This window comes from Triticum aestivum, chromosome 4B (assembly GCF_018294505.1).
Source record: "Triticum aestivum cultivar Chinese Spring chromosome 4B, IWGSC CS RefSeq v2.1, whole genome shotgun sequence".
Classification (NCBI taxonomy): Eukaryota; Viridiplantae; Streptophyta; class Magnoliopsida; order Poales; family Poaceae; genus Triticum; species Triticum aestivum.
Genome location: NC_057804.1, coordinates 399869395 through 399897098, shown reverse-complemented (window position 1 = coordinate 399897098; position 27704 = coordinate 399869395). Strand labels below are relative to the sequence as shown.

General features: G+C 45.3%; 1 protein-coding gene and 1 pseudogene across 1 annotated transcript; one reads left to right on the top strand and one right to left on the bottom strand.

The window, feature by feature from the left end:
* Positions 1 to 3421: 3421 nt before the first annotated feature.
* LOC123094878 (UPF0481 protein At3g47200-like) lies at positions 3422 to 5102 on the top strand (annotated as a pseudogene).
* A 2175-nt stretch (positions 5103 to 7277) lies between these two features.
* LOC123092351 (uncharacterized) lies at positions 7278 to 25633 on the bottom strand. Its single transcript, XM_044514118.1, has 16 exons — positions 25280 to 25633; positions 24524 to 24718; positions 24352 to 24426; positions 24092 to 24256; positions 22844 to 23007; positions 21138 to 21356; positions 11659 to 11785; positions 10560 to 10748; positions 9913 to 9999; positions 9641 to 9795; positions 9191 to 9310; positions 8867 to 9092; positions 8294 to 8353; positions 8030 to 8203; positions 7830 to 7939; positions 7278 to 7658 (listed from the first exon to the last, which is right to left on the bottom strand). The coding sequence occupies exons 1-16, from the start codon at positions 25463 to 25465 to the stop codon at positions 7493 to 7495; spliced, it is 2418 nt and encodes an 805-aa protein (XP_044370053.1). The 5' UTR covers positions 25466 to 25633; the 3' UTR covers positions 7278 to 7492.
* Positions 25634 to 27704: the final 2071 nt, after the last annotated feature.

The window sequence follows — 27704 nt, the reverse complement described above, 5'->3', positions numbered from 1 at the left end:
ACCGAGACGTTCTCCGGTCAATAACCAACAGCGGGATCTGGATACCCATGTTGGCTCCCACATGTTCCACGATGATCTCATCGGATGAACCACGATGTCAAGGACTCAATCGATCCCGTATACAATTCCCTTTGTCTAGCGGTATAGTACTTGCCCGAGATTCGATCGTCGGTATCCCGATACCTTGTTCAATCTCGTTACCGGCAAGTCTCTTTACTCGTTCCGTAACACATCATCCCCTGATCAACCCCTTGGTCACATTGTGCACATTATGATGATGTCCTACCGAGTGGGCCCAGAGATACCTCTCCGTCACACGGAGTGACAAATCCCAGTCTCGATTCGTGCCAACCCAACAGACACTTTCGGAGATACCTGTAGTGCACCTTTATAGCCACCCAGTTACGTTGTGACGTTTGGTACATCCAAAGCATTCCTACGGTATCCGGGAGTTGCACAATCTCATGGTCTAAGGAAATGATACTTGACATTAGAAAAGCTTTAGCATACGAACTACACGATCTTTGTGCTAGGCTTAGGATTGGGTCTTGTCCATCACATCATTCTCCTAATGATGTGATCCCATTATCAATGGCATCCAATGTCCATGGTCAGGAAACCGTAATCATCTGTTGATCAACGAGCTAGTCAATTAGAGGCTTACTAGGGACATGGTGTTATCTATGTATCCACACATGTATCTGAGTTTCCTATCAATACAATTATAGCATGGATAATAAACGATTATCATGAACAAGGAAATATAATAATAACTTATTTATTATTGCCTCTAGGGCATATTTCCAACACGCATTGCCTTTGTCATCATCATGTCCATCGACATCGAGAGAATCACCGTGGAGAAGGCTGCCACTGACAAGAAGGTGGCCGAGGAGGCCACCGCTGCTGCTATTGCCAACTGGCCTACTGGAGGGTATAATACGTTCGACAGAAGTACAAAGCATCTCGAACATAATGAAAATTACATTAAGATTATAAGACCCCGTAACAACCACTACTGCCGCCAGAACGAGCCGTCGATGCGCCGTTGTCGCTGCTCCCCTATCGGAGCCGGCTTGACCTTGTCGATGACGACCAGGAAGTCTTCGTGCATGTGCCCCTAAGAGCCAGCGCCCTGGAGCCGCAGTCATCGCCGTTGAACCCTTGCATAGATCTGAAGTATCTGACACCCAATCTCGCCACAAGACGAGAAACCCTAACCTCACCGCCCCAAAGAGACGGCAGAAATCAACGTCGGAGCTCCGTCGACTACATCCAGACGGACGAACTCGAGGAGGATCGGAGCCCGGAAGAAAAACTCAAAGAAGTAGCGCCACCATCCGCCCGAGCACCGCACCTCCGAGGACTAAAAAAACCTAACCTAAACTACTAACCGGAGCGGAGGCACCGGGATTCCCCTCCCCACCACTGGCCACCGGAGTGGCAGGTAGAGGGGAGGCGAATCCACGGGCTTGCCAGCGAAGTTTTTGTAGGGGACAGTTTGCCCTGTCCATCTAGGTTTAGGGAAGAAAACTTGAGAGAGCACACAAAAGGAGGGTCTCAACAGGTTCTTTCTGTCTTAGCGCTTCATGCGTAGATGTTTCTACTGTATCTTTCTAAAAAAAAGATATTTCTACTATATGCGTAGCACATGCTTATCTAGATCGTAATCAGCATGTCATTAATTCTATCAATTCATGTTCATGATTATTTATGGATTAAATTAATCAAAAAATTGCTAATATACTCAACATTTTTTCCTTTTTCCTTTTCCCCTTCTTTTTTCTCTCTACAATGGCAATGACATGCATAAATATTGTGACATTGCTCGGTACGAGTTCACGTCAAACATCGGGCATCCTAGATTCCTGCATCCGCCCATTCACACTATGCTCGCGTTGACAAGTTGACACGCGTGATCGCGAAAACATGTCACTGGCGGCGTCGAACATGGGGTGGTGCGTGTGCAGTATGGGATGAGCTTGTGGCATACTCCAAGGTGCGGAGCATGATCCAAACGGCACTCCTTGACGTGCGACCCCGTCGTGCGTGTACGTCAGCCGTCACAACCAATGTACTTAATCACCATTGGAAAATATGCATGGAAATGCCAGGCTGCTTACGACGTCGACTTCATCTCCGCGACCAAGTAAAAAACTTTTTTTATTCGCAAAAAAACTTTTTCTTACCGTTCTTGTTTGCCACGCCTATGACCCCGTCCACGCTTGAAGGCCTGAACTCGAACCAGTCATTTTTGCCATCCGTCACCGATTTCATAAACTGATTTTGGACATCCCAATCCTGTAGGGTCCAGGTGTATGCTAAACATGAAATATAAGAACCACTGACCAAAGTAAAAATTGACGTCACAATCATCACTGCCGTACCGCCATAAACACGCCGAAGCTGGGTAAGCTCGTATTCTAAGGGCATGTACAACGGGAGCAGCACTTGGTGCTGCCCCAGTACATCCACGACAGCAAAAAAAAATGAGACCATCGTCCTTACTCTAGCCACCCAACGGGAACCACCATCTGTGGAACCTAGTGACGCATACAAAGAAGGATGAGTGCTCGTCCTTTTCTCAAGCAAGGACAGCATGAGCACAGCAAGCAAGCGGGGGTCATTTCGCTTGCTTTTTCTTCTTAATCTAGCTTTTGGCAGCGAGGAGACGAGTTCTTCTGCAAGAGTCCGCTTTCATCTGCAAGCAGCAGGTAGATGTGAGCTGGACTGTAGAATCCAACTTGGAGACCTGGGGCATCTGTCCAGCCTGGCCCGTTGGCCATGCCCTAATGTATCAGCGATGGTGACCGATTTGTGTGTGTGTGTGTGTTTAGCTGTAAAGTATCAGTAATTATTTTTTTGTCCTCCTTTGCCCCATTTTGGTTTTTGAGATCCCGAATATACAAAAAATTGGTAGTACTTTAATTTTGCCCTGTCTTTTTTTTTTTTTTTTGAGGATTAGCATAATTTTGCCCTGTAGATTCAAAGCCTACGCGAGACTGGCGTAGACTAGGAGTGGAGAGATGCAACTTTTCCAAGCACATTTCGTCAAAGTACGCTGCGTGGGTATATGGAAGTTTTAGACACGTCGAAGCTAACATACACGACGTAACAATCCAGGTGAGGCAGGGGCGGCGCTAGGGGTATTCTTGTGTCTTCATGTGAATACCCATGATTTTTACAAAACAGTGTTGATTTTGGTAAAAGAGTCACAATTTTTAAAAAACAGCAATGATTTTAGTAAAATGAATACACATGAATATCCGGTTGCAAATTCGTGGAGCCGCCACTGAGGTGAGGTGAGGTACAGCTCCCGCGACGCCCCATCATTTTTGTTGGTGAAGCGCGTCCCATCCTCGGATCGTGGCCCGCGCGCTTCCCTCTTTAAAGCCGGCGCCTCGCCGCGTAGTGTATTGTGTCCTCCCCAAGTGCGCGCGTTCGCTCGATCCATGGCCATGGAGGACGACGAGACCGCGACCCAGAAGAGCCGCTTCTTCCGCGACGCGCGCGTGGAGGCCATGCAGCGGCGCGTCGACGAGGTGCACGCGGAGTCCGAGGACCCCTACACCATCTTCCGCCTCCCCGCGGCGGTGCGCGAGCGCCACCCCGACCTGTACGAGCCCAAGCTCGTGTCCGTGGGGCCCTACTACCACGGCCGCGCCGGGCTCGCCGCCGCGCAGCAGCACAAGTGGCGCCTCCTGCGCGACTTCCTGTCGCGGACAAACGGGAAGGGGCTGGGCGCCTACTTGCGCTGCGCGAGCGCGCTCGAGGCCGACGCGCGCCGGTGCTACGCGGAGGGGTTCGACGCCGTGGGAGCCGACGACTTCGCGGAGATGCTGGTGCTCGACGGCTGCTTCCTGCTCGAGTTCTTCCTGCGGAAGGGCGAGGGCCAGCTCGCCGCGCCCGGGGGCGCCAAGTGGGCGTGGCAGCACATGTACCACGACGTCCTCCTGCTCGAGAACCAGATCCCCTTCTTCGTCGTCGAGAAGCTGCACGCCATCGCCTTCCCCGGCGAGGACGGCGGGCCCGACAGCGAGGGGCTCCTCGACATCTTCTGCAAGGCCCTGGCCGGCGACCTGCCGTCGAGCCGCGCCATCCGGCCGCGGAGCGGCAAGACGATACACCACCTCCTGCACCTGCACTACGAGTGCAACGTCCGCAGCGCGTCCGCGGACGCCAGCGACGCCAAGGGGCGCAACAACGGCAAGGCCGACGCCAACGTCGCGTCGTCGCTGGCCGTGTGGAAGCAGTCGCCGGTCCCGTCCCCGCGCTCCAGCGACGGCGCCGTGAAGGGCCGGCTGACGTCGATGGTCCCGCAGGCGGCCAAGATGGAGGAGGCCGGCGTTACGTTCAAGAGGAAGGCGACCCCGCGCGACATGTTCGACGTGAGCTTCCGGTACGGCGTGCTGCACATGCCGGCGTTCGTGGTGGACGAGGCCGCCAAGGTGCTGCTGGCCAACCTGGTGGCGTTCGAGCAGGGCGGCGGCCGCGCCGCCAGGCAGCTGGACGGGGGCAACCTGGTGACGGGTTTCGTGGCGCTGGTGGGGTCCCTGGTGAACACGACGAGGGACGTGGAGGTGCTCCGGCGGTGTGGCGTCATGCACTGCATGGTCAGTTGGTCACCCACGACGAGGCCGTCAGGTACTTCAGCCACGTGGTGCAGTACACGACCATGGACTACGACCGCCACCTGCTCGCCTGCTTGTTCCGAGACATCCGAGAGCACTGCCAGTGGAGAGCCGATGACCGATCGTGCGCACGTAGCTGATTCTTTGCTCGACTATTATAAGTCGATCTCCACCACTTTGTTTGTTCTCTACATGCCAATACGTTTCCTTCTTTCTTTTCTACTATCTTTTTTTTTCCAATGGCTACTCTACTCTCTCTTGTCACAAAATATAAGATGTACTCCCTTCATTGTAAGGTGTATTTATTTTTGGCACGGTAACCAAGACAAATAATTATGCATAAGTTAGAATGAAATTAACCTTGGTCAAATCATTGATTAGTGGCAAGTAAATCATTTAGTTTAGGAAATGAAGAGATGCACGCAATCAGGAGAGAGACAGTTTTCTTTTCTCTCTAAGGAAAGATATATGCAATCGGGAGAGAGATACTTTTCTTTTTTAGAGGGTTGAAAACAGAATTTCAAAAAGTAGATAAAATGCACCTTACATTGTGGAATTTTATAGAAAACAAATGCATCTTATATAAAGGAACGGAGAGAGTGCTCCACTGTCGTGGTATGTTGCTCCACTGGATGGGTGTGATTAATAAGCTCTTTTAGGACACTTCTAAATTGATCGATACAGGCCATTTATTTTTGTTAATCCAGTGACTAATATTAGGAGCATTAGGTAAGATGCTACCAAAGATTTTGTAGTGCTGAGAGTAACTCCTACGGATCCCGTATCCATAAAATAACTATCATTTAGGAAAAGTTTGGGTAAAAAACGTCGCCAACAGATCCCATAAACATGGAATAAATTTGGAGCTTGTAAACTTGACCTCAACTTTCCTTTGGTACATGTGAAATTTTGCTTCCCATAAACTTTTGACAGCATGGTAACCACCTGAAACTTGACAACGCGCTGCCGGTAAGCCGGCGCGCCATCGCGGAAGCCACCACGCCGCCGGAAAGCCGACGCATCGATGTGCCCCGACGGCCTGCCGAAATGCCGTCATGCGTGTCACTGACTGGCGGGGACCCTAGACCATTATCTAGTTTTGTCTAATGAAAAATAAAAAGATTTAGGGGAAGAGTTTACGAGATCTGGAAAAAATAGGTCTCAAGAAACTTCTCCTAGAATTTCCAGACATCCTATAAAAGCACTTTTACATAAAGTTTTTTAGGGGAACTGTGTGAGTTGCTCTAATATAGACGTTGCACTTCTTTAAATAAGAACACAACTTACATAATCGGATTATTATTTTTCATCTTGCCCGCAGCCTTTAGATGAAGCGTGAGACAGCCATCTGATCTCACTACTGAGGTGTGCCAACATTTGTAAAAAAAAAAGGCTCATGTTACACTTGCTGCTTTGCAACATGAGCTCGATTGCACTCCATGCTGGTTTTTCTCCGTTTTAGTGTTGATGCCTTTGCAACAACACTCATGTTATGTTCAGCGCTTTACAACATGAGCCTTGGTGGGCTCCCTGCTGAACCATTTTTTTCTTCCTTCTTTTTTCCTACTGAGGTGTGTCATCCTTTGCAACGACCAACAAGGCTTCTATTGCGCTCAGCATATTGCAACGGGAGCCTTGTTGCGGCCAGAGGCCGTCCTATCAAACTTAAATCCGATGGCCACAAAGGCAATCGACGCAAACTCAAATCCGATGGCCGCAGAGTCAATCGACACGCAAAGAGTTATCAGCCCGCTGAATCTAAGCTTTTTTTAGAGAGAAATTACATGGTCATTAAAGTAATACAAAAAGGAAGTTCTAACTATGCATATCAAGCTAATGATTGTTAAATAAGGATGTAAATTTGTGTCCCTAATGGTTGTGTTCATGTTTCTGAGTAATCACTAATGCTCTCTTTTACCCCACAAAAATGCTCTCCTTTCCTTGAAGAAAAGAAAAAAAAAGGTATTTCATTGACAGGTGGACCAGGAGATCAGTGTCAACTCCCCAATAAGAAAAAATAATCAAAATATTCCACTCCAGGGTTCACTGTGATCTAAGATAGTTGCAGTCCACGGAATGAACTAAGAGCAACGCTAGCAGATTAACCACCATAGGACCGTTTTGGAGCTAGCAAAATCGCCATCCAACGCTCCATCGCCATATTTACATATAGTCTCTGCCCTAAATATATAGCGACCATGTGTTTGCAGCTTTGCGCACAACCACCACAGCCTAAAAAAAGGAGTATCCTCCAAAAACAAAAACGTTTTGGAGGCTGCAGATGTAAGAACTCCGCTATAGTTGCTCTACGCACAATAGGCGGGAAACTCTCTCCACCAAAAAAAAAAAGAAAAACGAGGGGGACATGAGTGAACGTCCAATGTTTTTGATAAAAGAGAAGAGAAAGCGTTTACTCACACCATGAAAGGCGGTTGTGATATAGTCTTGTACAGTATCTCCATATATACTACGCGGTAGCAAAGTTGCAGGGGGGACGATCAAAATCGTTGCGTACTGACAAGTGAGCCGATAATCGGATATTACCTCCGTAGCAAAAAGTAAGACGTTTTTGAATGCTAGTTTAGCCCACAAAAACGTATTCTATTTTGATACGGAGGTAGTACATGCCATGGAGATTCCTACGGCTCAAGTGCTGAAAAATAACAATCTCATAGACAAAATTGTGCTACAATCCGACAGCCCCTAATATTTCTTTTCTTTTCTTTTTGAAGACACAAGCCCTAACTAATAGTCTACCACACAACGTTAGTTCATGGCTTCAACCAGACGTCGTCCTTGACATACCCATCTTGTCATCATAGAGAAAATCCTTAACCGCCTTCATCCAGTGGTTGTGCGAGTTATCGAACTGGTGAAGAGAAGAAAATAACCAATGAGTAGACAAGAAATCCAGCCAGAAGGATCCCTCCATAGACAAAAGCCTGGGATGACTGTTTCGGGTGACTATATTCAATGCTGCAGCACTCCATCTTGTCTCTCTCCGCAGAAAGAACACGTTCTACATACCTGCCCAACCAAAAAATTGTAAAAATGATTCCAAAGAAAGGGTAAATATGGAGCAAATAAATCACCAAAAAAACGATTAAATGTTCTTTTCTATACAAGGTTTAACGGTACAAGGAGTAAAGGCAGAATAGCTAGTTGGGGACTGGCGACATGGAGATAAAGTTAACATACTGTTCTGTAAATATAGTGCTCTGAAGGATGTCGGTACTGTTTTGAGAAGCATCAACCAGACGGTGGTCATAGAGCAATGAAGATAGATCCACAAGTTGTTCCTCAAGCCTCTGAAATGGTGCGAACAGAAAAGCAAATCAGGTTCAGACAGAACTTCCACACTGAAGTAGACTGATGCAGTGTATGAAACATGTACTTACATCCAGGTACTCTTCTAAACGTTCAACAAGGCCATGGGGGAAAGGCTTCGGCATTGTGGTCACCTTCTTATAGAATTTCTCTACCCATAACTCAGTGCTAGACTTGTTTTTATTACCTTTGACAGGTTCTCCTAATGGCGTCTTAAGATGGTCTGACGCAAATGATTGGACGGACTGCAACAAACATCAAACCACAGTTTTAGTTTATCGTGCACGTCAAGAAAATAACCAAATGATGAGAGGTTCAACTGAATGTCAAAGGACCTCTGATGTGTCCCTTATTTTGCGAAGAGCTGCATCAACCCGGGCATAGATTGTAGTTCTCTGCACATTAAAAAATAAAAATTGTCACAAATGATATGACAACAGCTGACCATAATAATTGCACTACCAATGCATTTTGATGTCTATGCTAGGCATGTATGTTGACACAGGTCGAGAAACCCGTGCTTGAACCAGAATTTATATTGGTTAAAATGGAAACCTGGTAATGGTGATTACAGAATCGTGACAATGATTTACGCACATACCCAGCTTTTGTGGACATAAATGGCAACGGAACAGCAGAGAAAATAAATACCGAACCTAGCATGCTCCCAACACACGTGGAATAATTATCAGAAACTGGCCTATGGAGGGGAAGAAACAATGGGTGTAGCGGGCCTGAGCTCGAGGTTTCACAGTTTCTGTTCCAGTGCAATGTACAGACCATAGAAAGCATGAACAAGTATTCTGACAGTGCCTCACTATTACATATGAGCATTTATCTCCCTCCCCTACTCCTCTCGTTGTACATTATTTAAGGGAAATAAAAAAGGTGGTGTTGGTTAACATTACCAGTGCAACGTCCTGAAGGATTTGACTGATCTGAGAGGAGTTTGAGAATGGTCCAAAAGGATGACATCCAGCAGACCATAGCCAGTTCACAATTGGTCTTTCATGAATACGTGATGCCCGTTCATACGGTGTACTCAGACCTCCAACTGCGGAAGCCAAACCAGCCAAAATGTGACGCTGCGCTAGAGATGGATACGCAAACTGCCTAGTTGTTTCTGACACATAGCTGCAACATAGGGGAGGCTTAAACACAGCAGCAACTTGAACTCATGCTGTACAGGAATCGGTAGAACATTTTTTTCTTTACAGAAAAGTTTAACATACCTTAGAGGAATCATTTTATTGTTATGCTCCAATACAATGACAACATCTTTACTTGTCCAAACAAGGCTTTCTTCTTCCATCATAAGCTCAGCATCAAAATCAGCCAATGATAATACAAAGCTGTTGAAAAACAAATCAGCAAAAGTAGCAGTGTACCATCTGCCTCAACAATGCATTCTTAGGACCCCAGTTCTTAAAATATCTTGTGAATAGTTCTACTTCTATGCACAAATGATACTTTACATTTGTTGAGTGCATAATTTGAGGCGACGCCATATTTTAACTTCCAAATTTTACAATAAAACGGTAGGACAAAATCCATGTGAACAGTGAACATTGTCTTCTTATTGTTCTTAATTTATCACTTGCAGTTCTATCCTTTTTTTATTTGCAGGAGCACAATATGAGTTTGAAATATTATACTTGCTCTCTTTGTGTGTAGTAGCTTACACTGGAATTACTCTGGTTCCATAAGTTCTGTACATGGCTCCATGTTTCTTTTTTCCAGCTCCTCGCTTTTCTTTCTTATTTCTGGGCATGTAAGATTCCCAAATAGGCTTGTGCTTGATAGAATCTTGTACATTATCTTGCTCATCCATCCAATGCTGTTGTTGACAAAAATTGTTTGTCATAGATAACACCCGTAATGAAAAAAACAGGTATTGTGATTCATGAAATTGACGTAAAATTCCAGTGTATTTCATACAGCAAATATTACATACCTGCTTCAGGAAGAATCTACTTGAGAGGGAAGGATCCGAGACTTCCAATAAACCAGCCGACAGCACATCGGCAGAACGTTCCATTTCCTGTACCAGTTGGTATAGCCACCTCAGAATATTGCAGTTGAAATGTAAGAAATAAGCATTCTGGATCCATCTATATATTCATCCCTCTAATTAGTCTGCTTTGTAGTGCTTCAGGTTTCACCATTTCATAAAAGCTATGGGACACGTTCAGTACGGTCTTCTACACCTGGTGCCAAAAATGTCTATAATTTTCACTTGATTCAGCCTTTTCCCAGCACAAGCAGAAGATCCATGAAGATTACGAATTATACAGTTGTGTTTTTTTATCCTTACGATATTAGGAAGACATGGCTAACAGGCCAGGTAAATTTAGTGTATAGTTCTCCATGTGACAAGCTCTCATGCACCTATATTTACTAAACGTGGAAAATGGATAAATATATTTTATGATATATAATTAGATGAAGATGTTTTAGTAATTTTTCCAGAAGTGCCTCTTCAACCCAAGAAGCATACATCGAAGATATGTAGGTGAGTAGGTCTATTAAGCTACCGTAACAGAAATAATATCCTTGCAATTACAACATAATGCATTTGAATGAAGCTAAGATCTAACATACCTCTTTGAGTATTGCTCCATCCAAGTATGTTTTCGTACGGACGTGAAATCGACCATCACTCTTTGTTTCATGAAGAGAATGACTACGCATTGCTTTGGAGACCGCAACAGATAACTTTTCGTGCTCATGCAGTGCATGCGAACCAGAAATTACTATAACCTCCTGCCCAGCATGGACCATCTTTTTTACCTGAAAGAGTATGCACGGTGGTACTAACAATTCAGGTCACAAGGTTAAAAAATATAGACTTATATATGCCCCGTAGATCGCTGATCAATAACCATGTGTACTTCATACTGCACAAAACAGGCACAGCATACTTTTTTCACTAATAAATCAGCCAGGCTAGTAAATTGCTGATCAATAACCATGTGTACTTCATATTGATTGGACTACTATTCATTTTCAACCAATATTGAATCATGATGATCTTGAGCTTCCTAAATTGGACAATGTGACAAGACAGATCTTCATTTCATGCTTGCAATTTCCTTTTCTCCTACCAGGATCTAGGTAAAAAAAACTATTCACATGGATTTTCCACAGGCAATTAATATCAGTACAATTACCACAAAAGGACTTTTCGAACTAATACTGATTGAGAAAGCTTTGCTCGCAACCTCAATGTACTGCATATTATTATATTACAAGCACTCAAGGAAACATCCAAGCGCTAGACCAATAGGAAAGGACCAAGGAAAGGAACTAATACCCCTGACATCACTGTAATTGTATATATTTAGCGTTCTATTTTTGCCTTATTCTATTTCTAGAAGTGGACAATTTCTCCCAACAAATGAAACAAGGTACAATGGAGTAACCATAACTTTGTATCTTACTTTTAGCATGGTCATTCTTCCATATGCAAAATTGCATTTGCTAATGTTTTTGGCACTCTTGAAATTTGCAATGCTATTTCATGTAAATGACAAACATATGATTTTGCCCAATATAATAATATGCAGTCGGAATGCTGCTCCTACATATTAGTTGACTAGTACATGAACACAAAACACAAACTAGTGAGTTGACTACAGAATACTGTGGCTTCAGCCACCTAACGATTAAATTCATAATTCATGCAAGAAAGTCAACTAACCTCTCTTTCAATAGCTTTAACATCTATACTGTTGTTGTGGCCGGCTTGAAGAATATTGTACCTATTGTGGTTCTGTAGCACAATGATAGGTACAAGCAACCTCAATGTCATGTCAACAGTTTCAAACCTGGATTTTTTTTAAAGGAGATATTAGAATAGCAGACAGATAGAACAGTTGGTGCTTGAAATGTTTGACATGCACTGCAGAGTGTCAGACTATACTCAATCTTAAAATAGCGCCCCCCCCCCCCCCCCAAAAAAAAAATGAAATCGTAAGCTAAGTATACGAATCAGAAGAACGGATTAACCAGCTGTACATGAACTATGGAGTACAACTGGTGTCAATTGATTATGTGCCATAGTTTGCCGTTTCAACTATAAACAGTTTAGTTTTGAAATGATTTTCGAATCTCCAGCACTCCATACAAACTTAGCTCGTATTAGAATAAGGCTCCATTTGGCATTGGGTGGATTATGATTTTATTTGATTGAGCCGCTTTATCATATGTTCAAAGAATCTATGAGCTCAAATTTATGAAGACCGCCATTGGATCACATGCCTTTATCTAATTTTAATATGATTTGCCAATCAAGGTAGTAGACTTTTGACAGATTCTTACTTCACAGCACCACTACAAATATGCAAAGCACAGCACAACAACAGCAAACTGAGCCTGTGAAACTGGGAATGGAAAACTAAATTTCTATTGTTTGTTCCATACTTCCACGCCTAGAGATGACAAAACAAACCAAATGAACATCTCTTTTGCAAGGATTGCGTGATAAAATGCAGAAACGAAAACAAGGTAACCTAGTTTATGCTACAGGCTCCAAGTGGGCAAGATGTGCGCAAGGAACTAAAGACACAGAAGACCGTACTCAGTTACTGACGTGATTTAACTTCTTCCTGATTCCTGAATGTAATTTCTGCTTTACTAAATACTCCCTCTATTACTAAACAGTAAAACTGAGCTACCTACGACCTCCTACAGCGATTTGGCGTTCTTAACCGTCGGATACCTCTTAAGAACGGTCCAGATCTCTTTGGTCCATCCCACCACTCACGTTTTCACCGCGTCACCCGCTCGGCCCACCATAACCGGGCCGCTGCTCCGCAGGTTGACCTGCATGCTCTCTCCTTAATCGGGCTGACCTGAGAACTGCAGATAGCCCCAGAACATCAGAACATAGTAAACGAGGCCTGCCACGTGCTCTCTCTCGATCCATCGATATGTCCCGATGCTGCGCGTGCTCATCCTCTGGCGGCGGCGGAATAATGGCGAGGCAGTCCAGCCATCTGGGAGGTGTGTTACTCCACGTTTGCTTGCTTTCTCTTGGTTACTCTATATATGGGTTATGATTCTCCTTCCCTGCCCCCGTAGCCATTTCTTGTTGCATATAGGTTGGCTCTCCTTTGTTTCCTCGGCCTGGTAGCAGCTTACCCCTAATGTAATTTTAGTACTGTTATTGTTTGCAGAAACTATTGGAAATTGCTGGAGGCAAACTAGCTGGATGGGTTCGGGGTGGCGATGGAGGCACCGCGTTCCTTCTTGTCGCTTTTGCTCTTTCGAGTGGAGCGGACAGCGGACGCGGGTAAATACCAGGATCGAGTCCCACCCTCTCTCCATCTGATTGTTCCTTGGTATTTCATGTTCAGTTTTTATTGATGGAACAGTGAGTTCGGTTTTAGTCCCTATGTGAGAAGATCCTTCCGAGGAAGGCCAAGAATTCTAATTGTTCCTTCTTATTTCATGTTCAGTTTTTATTGATGGAACAGCGAGTTCGGTTTTAGTCCCTATGTGAGAAGATCCTTCCGAGGAAGGCCAAGAATCGCTACAGAAATTATGAATAATACAATTCTACATAGCTATAATTATTATCTTGGATTCGTAGAAAGCACACGTGTTTTTGTTTTTCAATCTCATGTTACCTTGAATTTGTCGAAGTGAGGATTATATTTGATTCTGGTTGCATGAGATTTGTGTCTAATTTAGACCATCTTGGTATTTTTATTGTGTGATTCAAGTGTTGATCAAGCGAGTTAAGGATTTAATTTTTTGATAACCATGCCAATGGTAGATGTGTGCCATGCTATGAGGAATAACATCTTTGTCTTATCAATCAGATTCTCACAAATGAAAAGTTCACTTGCAGAGTGCTCTATGTTTACAGTTCTGAGTTAAGGATTTAGTTTTTTCATGACCATGCTAATGGTAGATTTATGGCATAATATTAGGAATAACATCTTGTTTTATCCATCAAACTCTGACAAATGAAATGTTCAGTTGCAGAGTGCTCCTTGTTTACAGTTGTGAGTAAAACAAGTTCTGTGTTTCATATTATAATTTATTTTTTCAGATTTTGGTGTATTATTCACGAAAAAATTATGGGCACAATTTATTACAGCAAGTATTTTTCTTTTCTTTTCTGTAGAGTCCATATTCACTATTAATTCCTGAAAGTCAATGTACATATTGCTGAGCCCATTGCTCCTGAATGTGTTACATAGTACGCTGAGTGCGGGGTGAGTGCCTATGTTTTATCAATCTTGTTTTCCATTTTCAAGATTTAGGAATTAGTTGGTTAAGAAGCTCATCTTTCCCCGCAAAAAAAGCTCATCTTAACAGCAGTGTATTAACACTGCTTGATCTATGCTTCTTCTTTTTTAGCTTTCAAGACCTAGATTCTCTCTTCGGCAAGTATTGCAGGCAATTGTTGAAGCCGGAGACGTTTTTTGCTAGTTTGGTAATTGTAAGGCAGGCAGTTAAGTATGTTTTGTGATTTTATGGGATGTCTGTAATTTTTAGCTGAACAAGTAGCCCAAGATTAAAAATCTGAATCTAATCTTACTTTACTCCTCCGGATGACATGAAATTGGTAAAGATATATCTCCCTTCCTAGAAGGATTAATTTGACAAGGCCCATGTTGACGATCTATGCACCATCTCCATGCACCCCAGGATGACTCCGAAAAATAGTCCATCGGTTGTGAGGTTCTTACTTCTCAAATCATGATCACTACAACATAAATAAATCCATAGCATGGCATTTGGATTTAGCTTTTTCTGTGTGTAACTGATGCATCGTGAGCGACGTGAGGTTTAAAGTGGCGCTCGGCGTAAATGCACAATAGGCCCACCCCCCTCCCCCCTCCCCTCTCTCCTCCTCCCACCCCCCCCGCGGCGCGCCCGCGCGCGCCGGGGGGAACCGCTCCTGTTGCGCCTCGGTCACTCCTTCCTCCCCTTCCCCCCGCCGTTGCCGGTGAGCTCCGTCGGGCAAAGCCCGGTGGGCGCGGCGGCGGCGGGGCCCTTCTCCCCCTGCTCGTGGGACGCCGGCGCGGGGCGGCCTCCTCGAGCTGCGGTGCTGGACTTCGCGGGATTCAGCAGCTCGGCGGCGGGCTCGCGGGGCAGCCGGTTGGTGGCGGCGCGCCGGTGCCCTGGGTCTCGTGCGTGGCGGGGCGGCTGCGGCGCTCCCATCTCGGGAGGTGGCGCGCGGTCGGCCCCCTGCTGGATCCAGCCGGATCTGGTAGTGGGGGTCGGCCGGCGGCGCGTGGTGGCGGTGGTGCGTGCCCGGCGGCTCCGGCGCTTTGAGCTCGCTGGGCGACGCGGGTAGGGCAGCGGCCGGGCGTGGCCGTTGCTCCGGCCGTGGGCGGCGACCTGTGGAGGTCCGGCGGTGATGGACTCCCGGTGTCGTGGCGGTTCCATGGTGGCTTGGCGGATCTGCTTGCGGCGGCGGCTAGCTTCTCCGGCGTCGGCTTGTCTGCGATCGGACCGTTTCGGCCTTCACTCCATATCCTCGGCGCTCGGTCGCTACTCCCTTCAAAGGGCTGGCCCTTTCCCAGCTACGGTCCATCGCTCGTCTCGCGCCCGGTGCAGCAGGACCGATCTCATCTCGCGCATAGTGCCACCGGACCGAGCTCGTCTCGCGCACGGTGCAGCAGGACTGACCTCGTCCCCGCCCCACGGTGCTGCAGGACCGATCTCGTCTCGCGCTCCGGGCTGCAGGATGGGTCGATGGATGCCAGTGTTGGCCGACCTATTGGGTCTCGATGCTGGGGGTGGGCCAGGGGTGCAAAGGCGGATTCTTTTTTGCTCGTCTCTTTGGTTGGGGTAGCGGCGGGTCTCGGGTGTGGTGGTGTCAAGGTCTTGGATGCCTGGGCGGCGGCCCTGGTGGCGGTGCACGGTGCTCTTGAGCAAAGCCCGTGTCTTGCCGCTGCCCGGTGACCATGGCCGTGTGGGCGGCGTGGTTGCCGGGTGTAGCATTCGGCGGCGGTGAATGTTGGCCGGGGTGAAAACCTGCTCTTTCTTCGGACGGACCGGCGACGGCGAAACTCGTTCCCTTCTTGAAGGCGTCGTCGCGGCTCTCACCGCCCGTCATGCGGCTCCGGGGGAAACTCTGATCCTCGGATCGGGCGGTGGCGGCGCTCCGGTGTCGTATCCTTCCTGAAGGCACCGCCTTGGAGTCCACGGTTCGTTGTATGCGGCTTCATCTCTTCGTGGTAGTGTGCTAGGGGTGGTGTTGCTGCACTCAGCGCTTTTGTATCCTGCCTTGGGTGTGTGTGGTGTTGGCGTGCGTTTGTATCGGATGATGTGGATCTTTGCTTTATATATAAAGCGGGGCGAAAGCCTTTTTCGGTAAAGTGGCGCTCAAGTCAACTCAAAATATTGTTTAAAGTGATTATCCAAAAACTTAAGGTTTGTGTGATAGAATTCAACTGAATCATACATCTGTATTGCGGTTCATTTTGTCATTTGTTATGGTCCTCGCGCACCACTGTGATGCACCTTGCAACCATTGCTTGTGATTATTTTGTTATTTACCTGTAAAAGGTTAACACTTCGAACAACTATCACGGAAGTATCTCACATATATTTGTACCCATACAAACTATTCAAATTTTCCAAATATTTGTACTGTTTGGGTTTTCTAAATAATTTTATTATTCGATGTAAATATGGACGGGCGTGGCAACGCACGCCATCATGTTCTAGTAAACAATTATTAGACGTTTACTTCTGTGAATATGCTGAGAAGTGAATTTATTTTAGAAAGAGAACTTTTTTTGAGATCTAGAGAGACAACTGAATTATTTTTTTGGAGAGAGAACATGACATACTTCAGACAAAAAAATAGTTATTGTAATCGAATATCCATTTCTGAGCCCAGGCTCATCTGCACCCGGTGAAGAGAAAATTCACAAAAAAACAAACAAAAAAATCTGGGTTTTTTTTTGCATGCAAGATAATTTGGTGCGTGAGATGCACTCCAAAATTTCAGATCATTTGGACATATGAGTAGCTCTCAGCAAAAAAGACAAATTGGGTCAGAACAATACATGAACAGTAAACTTTTTCACAGACCCCAAATTTGTCTTTTTTTGCCAAGAGCTACTCAGTTGTCCAAATGATCTGAAATTTGGAGCGCACCTCACACACCAAATTATCTTCCATGAAAAAAATCAGAATGTTTTGAATTTTTCTAGTTTCTTTTTGTATTTTCCATCCCGGGTGCAGCTGAGCTTGGGCACCGAATCGCCTCGTCTGTATTGTGATTGTCTATTAACTTTGTCAATCTCTCCTACTTAAAAAATACGTAAGGTTCTGTTTTACGGTATTTTCTTTTGTCCTCCCTCCTCACCCCACCTCTGTTTCCGGTTTTGCCTTTTTCCCACCGTTTTTTTAAACCACCTCAGCTGTCCGCATGTCCCAAACTCCGCCTATGTTGTCTCAACATAGCCGGTCCCAAGCCCGGGTAAAGGAGGGTTGTGATAGGCTTGGCGAGCCAACGTAAAAACTCAGCCACTCTTATGGAGATGAAACCCAAAAGATTTTCGTTGGGGCGTAACCCTCTCAGCGACGCGCCACATCGGAACCCGGGTGTGGTGGCAAATGGGCAAGGGCCAGGCCGTCACCCCCCTGGTGGGGTGTCATATCTTGATCCGGATAAGGTGGCAAGTGAGCGAGGATCGGGTCGTCGCATCCTTAGTGGCACGCTACATCGGCGCCTGGATGTAGTGGAAAATGAGCAAGGGTCTTCGCATTTGACTCGACGAGTGTGAAGGGTAAGGAAGCTAGCCGAGCCTAGGAGGATTCGCTTAGGTAGTTGGAACGTAGGGTCTCTGACAGGGAAGCTTCGGGAGCTAGTTGATGCAGCGGTGAGGAGAGGTGTTGATATCCTTTGCGTCCAAGAAACTAAATGGAGGGGACAGAAGGCGAAGGTGGAGGATACTGGCTTCAAGCTGGTACACGGGGATGGCTGCAAACAGAAATGGCGTAGGCATCTTGATCAACAAGAGCATCAAGTATGGAGTGGTAGACATCAAGAGACATGGGGGCCGGATTATCCTGGTCAAGCTGGTAGTTGGGGACTTAGTTCTCAATGTTATCAGCGCGTATGCCCCGCAAGTAGGCCACAATGAGAACACCAAGAGGGAGTTTTGGGAAGGCCTGGAAGACATGGTTAGGAGTGTACCGATTGGCGAGAAGCTCTTCATAGGAGGAGACCTCGATGGCCACGTGGGTACATCTAACACAGGTTTTGAAGGGGCGCATGGGGGCTTTGGCTATGGCATCAGGAATCAAGGAGGAGAAGATGTCTTAAGCTTTGCTCTAGCCTACGTCATGATTGTAGCTAACACCCTCTTTAGAAAGAGAATCGCATCTGGTGACTTTTAGTAGTGGCCAACACTCTAGCCAGATTGATTTCATCCTCTCGAGAAGAGAAGATAGGCGTGCGTGCCTAGACTGTAAGGTGATAACTGGAGAGAGTGTTGTACCCCAGCATAAGCTGGTGGTTGCTGACTTTCGCTTTCGGATTCGTGTCCAGCGGGATAAGCGTGCCACGAAGTGGTGGAAGCTCAAGGGGGAGGTAGCTCGGGCGTTCAAGGAGAGGGTCATTAAGGAGGGCCCTTGGGAGGAAGGAGGGGATGCGGCAATGTGTGGATGAAGATGGCGACTTGCATTCGTAAGGTGGCCTCGAAGGAGTTTGGAGTGTCCAGGGGAAGAAGCGAAGATAAGAATACCTGGTGGTGGAATGATGATGTCCATAAGGCGATTAAAGAGAAAAAAGATTGCTTCAGATGCCTATACCTGGATAGGAGTGCAGACAACATAGAGAAGTACAAGATGGCGAAGAAGGCTGCAAAGCGAGCTGTCGGTGAAGCAAGGGGTTAGGCATATGAGGACCTCTACCAACGGTTAGGCACGAAGGAAGGGGAAAGGGACATCTATAAGATGGCCAAGATCCCAGAGAGGAAGACCAGGGATATTGGGCAAGTCAAATGCATCAAGGACGGAGCAGGCCAACTCTTGGTGAAGGACGAGGAGATTAAGCATAGATGGCGGGAGTACTTCGACAAGTTGTTCAATGGGGAGAATGAGAGTTCTACCATTGAACTGGACGACTCCTTTGATGAGACAAGCATGCGTTTTGTGCGGCGAAACCAGGAGTCTGAGGTCAAGGAGGCTTTAAAAGGGATGAAAGGAGGCAAGGCGATGGGCCCTGATTGTATCCCCATTGAGGTGTGGAAAGGCCTCGGGGACATAGCGATAGTATGGCTAACCAAACTTTTCAACCTCATTTTTCGGGCAAACAAGATGCCAAAAGAATGGAGACGGAGTATATTAGTACCAATCTTCAAGAACAAGGGGGATGTTCAGAGTTGTACTAATTACCGTGGAATTAAGCTGATGAGCCAGACAATGAAGCTATGGGAGAGAGTCATTGAGCACTGCTTAAGAAGAATGACAAGCGTGACCAAAAATCAGTTTGGTTTCATGCCTGGGAGGTCGACCATGGAAGCCATTTTCTTGGTACGACAACTTATGGAGAGATACAGGGAGCAAAAGGACTTGCATATGGTGTTCATTGACTTGGAGAAGGCCTATGATAAGATACCGCGGAATGTCATGTGGTGGGCCTTGGAGAAACACAAAGTCCCAGCAAAGTACATTTCCCTCATCAAGGACATGTACGATAATGTTGTGACAAGTGTTCGAACAAGTGATGTCGACACTGATGACTTCCCAATTAAGATAGGACTGCATCAGGGGTCAGCTTTGAGCCCTTATCTTTTTGACTTGGTGATGGATGAGGTCATAAGGGACATACAAGGAGATATCCCATGGTGCATGCTCTTTGCAGATGATGTGGTCCTAGTTGACGATAGTCGGACGGGGGTAAATAGGAAGCTAGAGTTATGGAGACAAACCTTGGAATCGAAAGAATTTAGGCTTAGTAGAACTAAAACCGAGTACATGATGTGCGGTTTCAATACTACTAGGTGTGAGGAGGAGGAGGTTAGCCTTGATGAGCAGGTGGTACCTCAGAAGGACACCTTTCGATATTTGGGGTCAATGCTGCAGGAGGATGGGGGCATTGATGAAGATGTGAACCATCGAATCAAAGCCGGATGGATGAAGTGGCGCCAAGCTTCTGGCATTCTCTGTGACAAGAGAGTGCCACAAAAGCTAAAAGGCAAGTTCTACAGGACGACGGTTCGACCCGCAACGTTGTATGGGGCTAAGTGTTGGCCGACTAAAAGGCGACATGTTCAACAGTTAGGTGTGGCGGAGATGCGTATGTTGAGATGGATGTGTGGCCACACGAGGAAGGATCGAGTCCGGAATGATGATATACGAGATAGAGTTGGGGTAGCAGCAATTGAAGAGAAGCTTGTCCAACATCGTCTGAGATGGTTTGGGCATATTCGGCGCAGGCCTCCAGAAGCTCCCGTGCATAGCGGACGGCTAAAGCGTGCGGAGAATGTCAAGAGAGGACGGGGTAGACCGAATTTGACATGGGAGGAGTCCGTTAAGAGAGACCTGAAGGATTGGGGTATCACCAAAGAACTACTCCCTCCGTTCCCAAATAATTGTCTTTCTAGCCATCTCAAATGAACTACAACATACGGATGTATGTAGACATGTTTTAGAGTGTAGATTCACTCATTTTGCTCCGTATGTAGTCACCTGTTGAAATCTCTAGAAAGACAATTATTTAGGAACGGAGGGAGTAGATATGGATAGGGGTGTGTGGAACATTGCTATCCATGTGCCAGAGCCATGAGTTGGTCGCGAGATCTTATGGGTTTCACCACTAGCCTACCCCAACTTGTTTCGGGCTAAAGGCTTTATTGTTGTTGTTATGGTTGTAGCTGTCCACATGTCCCACATCTTACTAGTTTACCAAATAAAATCATTTCTTTTGGTAAGTCAATAAGTACTGATTCAACTGGTAGCTAAAGTCTATTTTTAGCACTTAATCACCTTAACAATAAATGGCAGGTAAATCATGGTGATTGTGTATAAATATTTGTGCCCCTGTTGCAATGCATGGGCAATTATCTAGCCTACATAAAATATATGATATCTCAGTTATTCATCACTGATTTTTTCTATAACTAACATGAGCTATTACTGGGAGCAGAAATTCGATTCATATATAATGTTTTATGAATAACAGAAATTTTCAGTAAATACCTGATATCAGGAGCTATTACGTGCTCAATGGTGGTTGAAATTAAACCTGCAAGCTGCCCAACAAAAATATCTTGTGTTGAACTGGCACTTGGAGCAGCAAGTCCTCTTGGGAAGATTATATTTGACAGCCGCGGCATTGACCTATAACTAACACTGCCTTCTTCACTTTCTATTTTCCCATATGTACAAGGGCCTGCTGACAGATCTATTACAACAAATCTGCAAGGAGCAGCAAGTTGTCATTTAGAGGATTCATTACTTAGCTGCAATCTGTTAAACTATTCTAGGGCATGATAAAAGACAATAGCTCTAACATGTACTCCCTCCATCCCAAAGTGTCGCTGATTTAGTAAAGCTGTACTAAATCAGCGACACTTATTTTGGGACGGAGGGAGTAACAGTTAATAGTACAGCATGACACTCTTTCTATTAAACGATTTTAGGGCATGATAAAATAAAATAGCTCTACCATGTAACAGTTAATACTACAGCATGAAACTCTTAAGTCTTGGCGGAAAAAAATTATGCACATAAAATAATCTATGATATGTAATTCAACGAGTCATGGTAACCAGAGTACAAACTTCTGTTTTTGTTTAACCCTTGACCCTGCTAGTACATCAGAGACCAATTATTTCCTGGCCTAGTCGTTGTATCAGTTTTTTTCTCTTTGTATATATTCCGTAAGTGGTGTTCCTTCATATCCCATAATCACTCCTGTATGCTTACCTCCAAAGTAGCATATAGTTAATCCAAATTTCAGTTAGTTTACAAATACCTGGTCAAGTTGGGGTCACCTAAAATGATGGGAAATGGACGATTCCTGCCAGGATTTGCAGCCCTGATAGCTAGCTTACTAACAACCAAGCAACAAGAAAAAAGTGAATATGATTTATCTTTTTAAGTGAAGCTCAGTAAATGTCGGGGCCTCCCCTACAGTTTCCATTAAGAAAAAGTGATGCTGAGTAAAGATGGTCTGGCATTATTTCCACTACAAAGCACATCCTTGACCCTTTGGGCAAACTACCTCCTTTGGAAAACGGATGTCAGGTTCAGTAGGGTGCTATTTTTTGACTGAAAGATCCAATAGGGCCTTTTACAGCTTAGTTGTTTTCAAAAACAGAAAACAAGGGGATAAAACTTTTTGTAATCCCCGCTACTTGGGCAGAAAGATCATTGCCATTAAAAACTAACGTGCTACAATATAGGGTGCACTTTAATCCATCAAGACAAGCCTTTGACAATGATTAGTAAGTTAATATGTAGTTTATGTGATGCAGAATAAAAGTTATAAATAAATATATATTGTTGAAAATAAATCTAGTGACAATAATCTCATGTCACATAAACCACATACTAACGAAGCAATTGTTGGTCAAAACCTTGTCTTAAAAAGACAAAATATGCCTTATATCTTGGAATGGAAGGTGTACACATTAAGGAAGAAAGTGACAGCACATAAATCTAATGGTATAAATAACGAAACAGAAAGGATCGTGAAAACAAAAAAGGAATCATCTGGCAGGACAAGTGCAATGCAATGAAGCAGCAAGTAGAATAGGAATATTGGTTTGGACACTTCATATCGCTCTTGCAATCATGTACTGGGTGAAGGGGTTGTCACATTTAGTGAGTTAAAAATGTAAATTCTTGACCGTCAAGGTTTCTTGCAAGTCGTAACGAAAAAATAGTGTAATAACTATTACCTTCCAGAACTCAGCCAAACTTGAGTTGCTCCACCTCCATTGTACCGGTAACGGTAGATGTAATCCGCTTCTTGCTTTTTTAGCTCTTGTTCTGTCAGTCCATTAATTTTACTATACATTAAACTGTCAAGATCAACTCCTTTGTTCCGAGGATCCGTTCTGGCCTGCCAAGGAATAGCTTTGTCAATGTTGATTACTATTCTCCAAGTATAATTGTATAAGATACAAGGATGGACATTGAATCCCATGTTTTCTTTCTGGACAGTTCACTAATGATTGCTGGGCTCTTATCAATATCTTTTGGGAGTCCTTTTGCATATTTTCCTATTGTTACAGAAGGCTAAGGATGCTGCCTGAGCATGACTATCTTTATCTTAAATGTTGTTCGAGGTGCTGATAACCATTGGCTGCTGGCATATATAATTACAAATAAACGATATATTTTATAATATCCATCAAACAAATTGAGATGGATAAATCGTTCGACCTGAATCTGTTAGAACTTGTGAAAATGTGAGGGTAATGTTCTTCTAAGCAAAGTGAATATAGTTCAGGATGAAAGTCATGAAACTCCCACTTGTTGAATCAACTTATTTTCCTTTGTAATACCTTCTGTGCAGTCTCCTTTATATTTCAGCAGGGTCCCCTACATTCTAAAAGAATAATTGTATGCATATTTTGTCTCTGGCCAGTTTACTAAGGATTGTTGGGCTCTTATCAATGTCTTTTGGGACTCATCTATGCATATGCTCCAATTTTTAGAGAAGGCTAAGGATGTTGCACGAGCATGACTATCTCTATCTAAAATACTGTTCAAAGTTTTGATAACCGCAGATTACCTGCATATGTAGTTACAAAGAAACACATTAATTATTTATTATACCATCAAACAAATTTAGATGGAGGAAATTGTTTGGCTTGGATCTATTAAAAGTGAGAGTGTGTTTTTTTTAAGGACAGTGAGTATAATTCACATTCAGAATGCAACTCCCACTGGTTACCTTCTTTTCCTTTATCTTCTTATGTATTATCTTTTGTATAATAACTTTTAAATAATTTCAGTAGGGTTCTTCTCTTCTGTTTCCCTCAAATAGTAATAGGAAAATAAACAACCAGAAGAATTAGGCTGTTTACTCAATATTCCCAAAAGACTACAAGTCTACACACGAATAATAGCTATAATTTGCATGCAGGTGGGAAAGGAGTTAGAAAAGCATTTTATATAGAACAATATATAAGTGTACGTACCTTATCAAAATTAACAACAAATATAGCAACAGGTACAGGCCTATCCATTTCAGTTGCAGAGCGACCAGGCTCCATATCAAAAATAAATGAGTATAGCCTCTCGAATATAGGTTCTACTACAGTTGCTTCTACCTCAAAGAGAGGGAATTCCCTACCATATTCACTCTGTGGGGGACAAAATAATTAGTGTCATGTCTTGTGTCAATCAAGATCAGAACAGCGTTTAAAGATACTTTTATAGGGAAATAACATATTTCTACCTCTCTCGCAGTTCCTGCAGAAACCATAGCCTCCTTCAGTGACTTCTCAAGCGAAATAAGCTCTGGTTGTCCAGCCTAATGAAGCAATAATTTCAGTAATATCACTGGATGAAAACAAGACCTCCATTGTGGCGAAAAATAATCTACATGACCATCGTAAATGAAGCCTTACCGCTATGACATTATACATGATATGGTGCTCAATATCAATTGGCTCCCCTGTCTCGAAACAAGAGGGCCTATGGAGTGGAAAGCTCATCTTTAGGAATTGCTCAAGCTTGTGCCCATCCAAAGGGTATCTATATCCTCCATCACCATTGAAACCAATCAGAACAACGTTAACCTCGAGGGGCACTTGAAATGGAACCTGCAAAATTCCCCAAATGTGTTTATAGAAGTTCAATCTTAATAAGGTAACACCACACATGTTTTGGAACACACAGAGATTTGAGCAGAGAAATAGGGAATGATTACAGATACATCACTACTGTTTGCTCAGTTCTCCTGGTTATACGAGCACCAGTATGACCATGGCAACCGATTAACTAATGTCAGGCTCAATTTAATCTACGGTGCCCCAAGTCCCAGGCATAATTCATAACGCGAACCCATGTGAACACTCTCACACATCTTCGCAGCCAGAGTCTACATGTATATATTAAAAGTTCAAAATTGGGAAATTTTGACACGTCCCACAATAAAAATTGCTCTCGATGTCACTGACGGAGAGAACCGAAATCCGGTGGCAGGCGCGGATCCCATACACGCGGGAGTAGTATTCACCGCACCGCCAACCGAGATCGGATCCATTCGAGCTCAATTACTCTGCGCAGATCGCGTCTGCAGAGGCCACGCGCGAGGGGGATCGGAGAGGTTTAGCGAGGGAGTGGCGAGAGGGGGGGGGGGGGGGGGGGGGGCAGTGGAGTACCTCTGCGCGGGTGTGGAGCATGCGGCGAACGTCGGCGCGGACGCTTTCCTCGACGTCGTGGAAGGCGCCGTGGTGCCAGTGCTCGTGCCCGGGGTCCCGACGGAACGCCTCTCGCCGCGCCGCTGCCGACGCGGCGGCGGTGACTGCGAGGAGGAAGAGGATGCGGAGGAGGAGGGGAGGCGCCATGGGAGGCGGGGAAAGAGAAGCGCGGGAAACCGCCTGGACTGGGGGAGCTTCGCCGTGGCCGGCTACGAGGCAGTAGTGGGCAGGCGGAGGAGGGGGCAGAGCGGTCGGCGGCACCACACGGTCCACGGCGAGTGCATGCGGGCGTTTCCTCTCTCGGCTAGGCCGTCGTCGCTTTGAGATTAGTGGTGTTTGACTTGTGTGGACTCGGGGGGATCGATGGATCAAAAAATCTGTTTTTCTTTTCGAAAAACTACTAGGCTTTATTCATTAAGAGGTATAAATACAGGTATTAGAGCATGGTTAATAGTATAGCCAACTATTCCATCCGTTCCTAAATATTTGTCTTTTTAGAGATTTCAACAAGTGACTACATACGAAGTAAAATGAGTGAATCTACACTCAAATATGTCTATATACATCCATATGTGCTGGTTCATTTGAATCTCAAAAAGACAAATATTTAGGAACAGATGGAGTATATGATATTGCCATGTCATATATAATCACTGACGGAGTCCTAGATTAGGGGATACTCGGCATGTCCGTTGCGTGACCTATGGGTTGGGCCGAGGACCCCCCCCCCCCCAAGCTTATCATCGGTGGGCTTCGCTCATCTGGGCCAGGAACATCGGGAAGGAATGGCGTGAAGACTTACGTATACTCCAAGAGTAGAGATAGTCCTCGGCACGATTGCCCTTTAAATGCAATCGACATTATGTAAACCCTAGATACCCCGGTGTCTATATAAACCAAGGTGTTAGGGCCTTCGAGGGACAGATTCACATCCGATTTCGTGGTACATCACCTATACTTTGCACCTCAGCCGCAATCAATAGAACAAAGCAGGACATATGGTTTTACCTCTTCGAGAGGGTCCGAGCCTAGGTAAACATCATGTCCCTTGTGTCCTTGTTACCATCTAGCCAAGCCTACCAGATTGGGGGGCCCTACCCGAGATCCGTCGGACTTAGCTCCGACATTGGTGACCCATACAAGTCCCTCTAGGAAATCGAAACGGCTCGATGGCTCGCAGATTGACGACAGCGTCGGTTGTGGTATGGCTTTCTTCTCGGGACAACTCTTTGTCTTTGGCAGCATTACTCTTTATGCAGATTAGACTGGTCACCTCGGTCAGATCGAAAATTACGCTCCAGGCCATATCATCAAATTTAGGAACCTCAAGTACGCCATAGATTCCCGCGGCGCTATCGCGTTTTCGGGCTGGGTGTCAGACCAAGCTAAGGACTGCCCTGACGCCTCCATCCAGATCTCGGATTCAATCTCGGATCAGGACCATAACATGGATCACACCTCGGGCCTGGCTTTGAGCTCGGAGCCGAGTACTACATCAACGGGTCAGGCATCTATCTTGACCAACGAAGACCCTGAGGCCATGTTAGATCGAACCTCAAGTAAACTTTAGTTGAGCCCCACTTTTGATCGGGATATGGGCGAGGCAGACAAGGCACTTCTGAACAACGTTAAATCGGATTCAGAGCCTGGTCATCTCGGACGACTGGACCTTGTTGTATGATCAGGTCTGGGAAAACCAGGGAAGGCTGGAATTTTTACCCACCCTCCACCCACCTAGTCGCTATCATAAAAAACTTACCGATGTTTTAGACAATGCCTCCGAGGAGGCCACCGACGTAGATGAGACGTCGGTGAGATGTCAGATATCGCTCCACCACCAGCCATCAACCATACCGGCAGGTGGACCGCGACCTCCACCTTCGATGTCTACATGGTAGACACTTCCAAGGATGAAGGAGGAGGAGGAGAAAACTCCATACGCTGACACAAGGGCGCCGTAATGGGGGGGCATGCAATGGAGATACAAGCAAGGGGACCGAAAGCGGTGATACTACCAATGGTGACGCAACTAATGATGGAACCATTAACAGTGGCAGCGACAATATCAACGCCGATGACATGATCAACGGGGATTAAGACGACCCCAACGACAGCGACTACAATCCAGAGGCCGAGGAAGAAGAAAGCCTTGGCCTCGTGAAAGTGCAACTAATCCCTGAGTGGTTTTGATAATTAATAACAACATATATGTCATTGAACTAATGCCTATTCTAAAATAGATTTCAGGAAAGTTCAATGTTGGCATACCAGGGACATGTGGAAGTGGAACCCCCCCAAATGCTATCATAACATATTGGCACAAAGCTTCAAGATTCTTCCATTTTGGTTAAGTGCTCCAAGATCACATTGAGTCCATACGAAAGCC

What these genes read in the sequence shown, in the direction of transcription:
- LOC123092351 (XM_044514118.1), bottom strand. Translation starts at nt 25,465, where the DNA reads ATGGCGCCTCCCCTCCTCCTCCGCATCCTCTTCCTCCTCGCAGTCACC. An exon ending in GTAGATTCTTCCTGAAGCAG is followed by an intron (nt 9,796 to 9,912) that starts GTATGTAATATT and finishes TGTCAACAACAG; the next exon opens with CATTGGATGGATGAGCAAGA. An exon ending in AATAAAATGATTCCTCTAAG is followed by an intron (nt 9,093 to 9,190) that starts GTATGTTAAACT and finishes CCTATGTTGCAG; the next exon opens with CTATGTGTCAGAAACAACTA.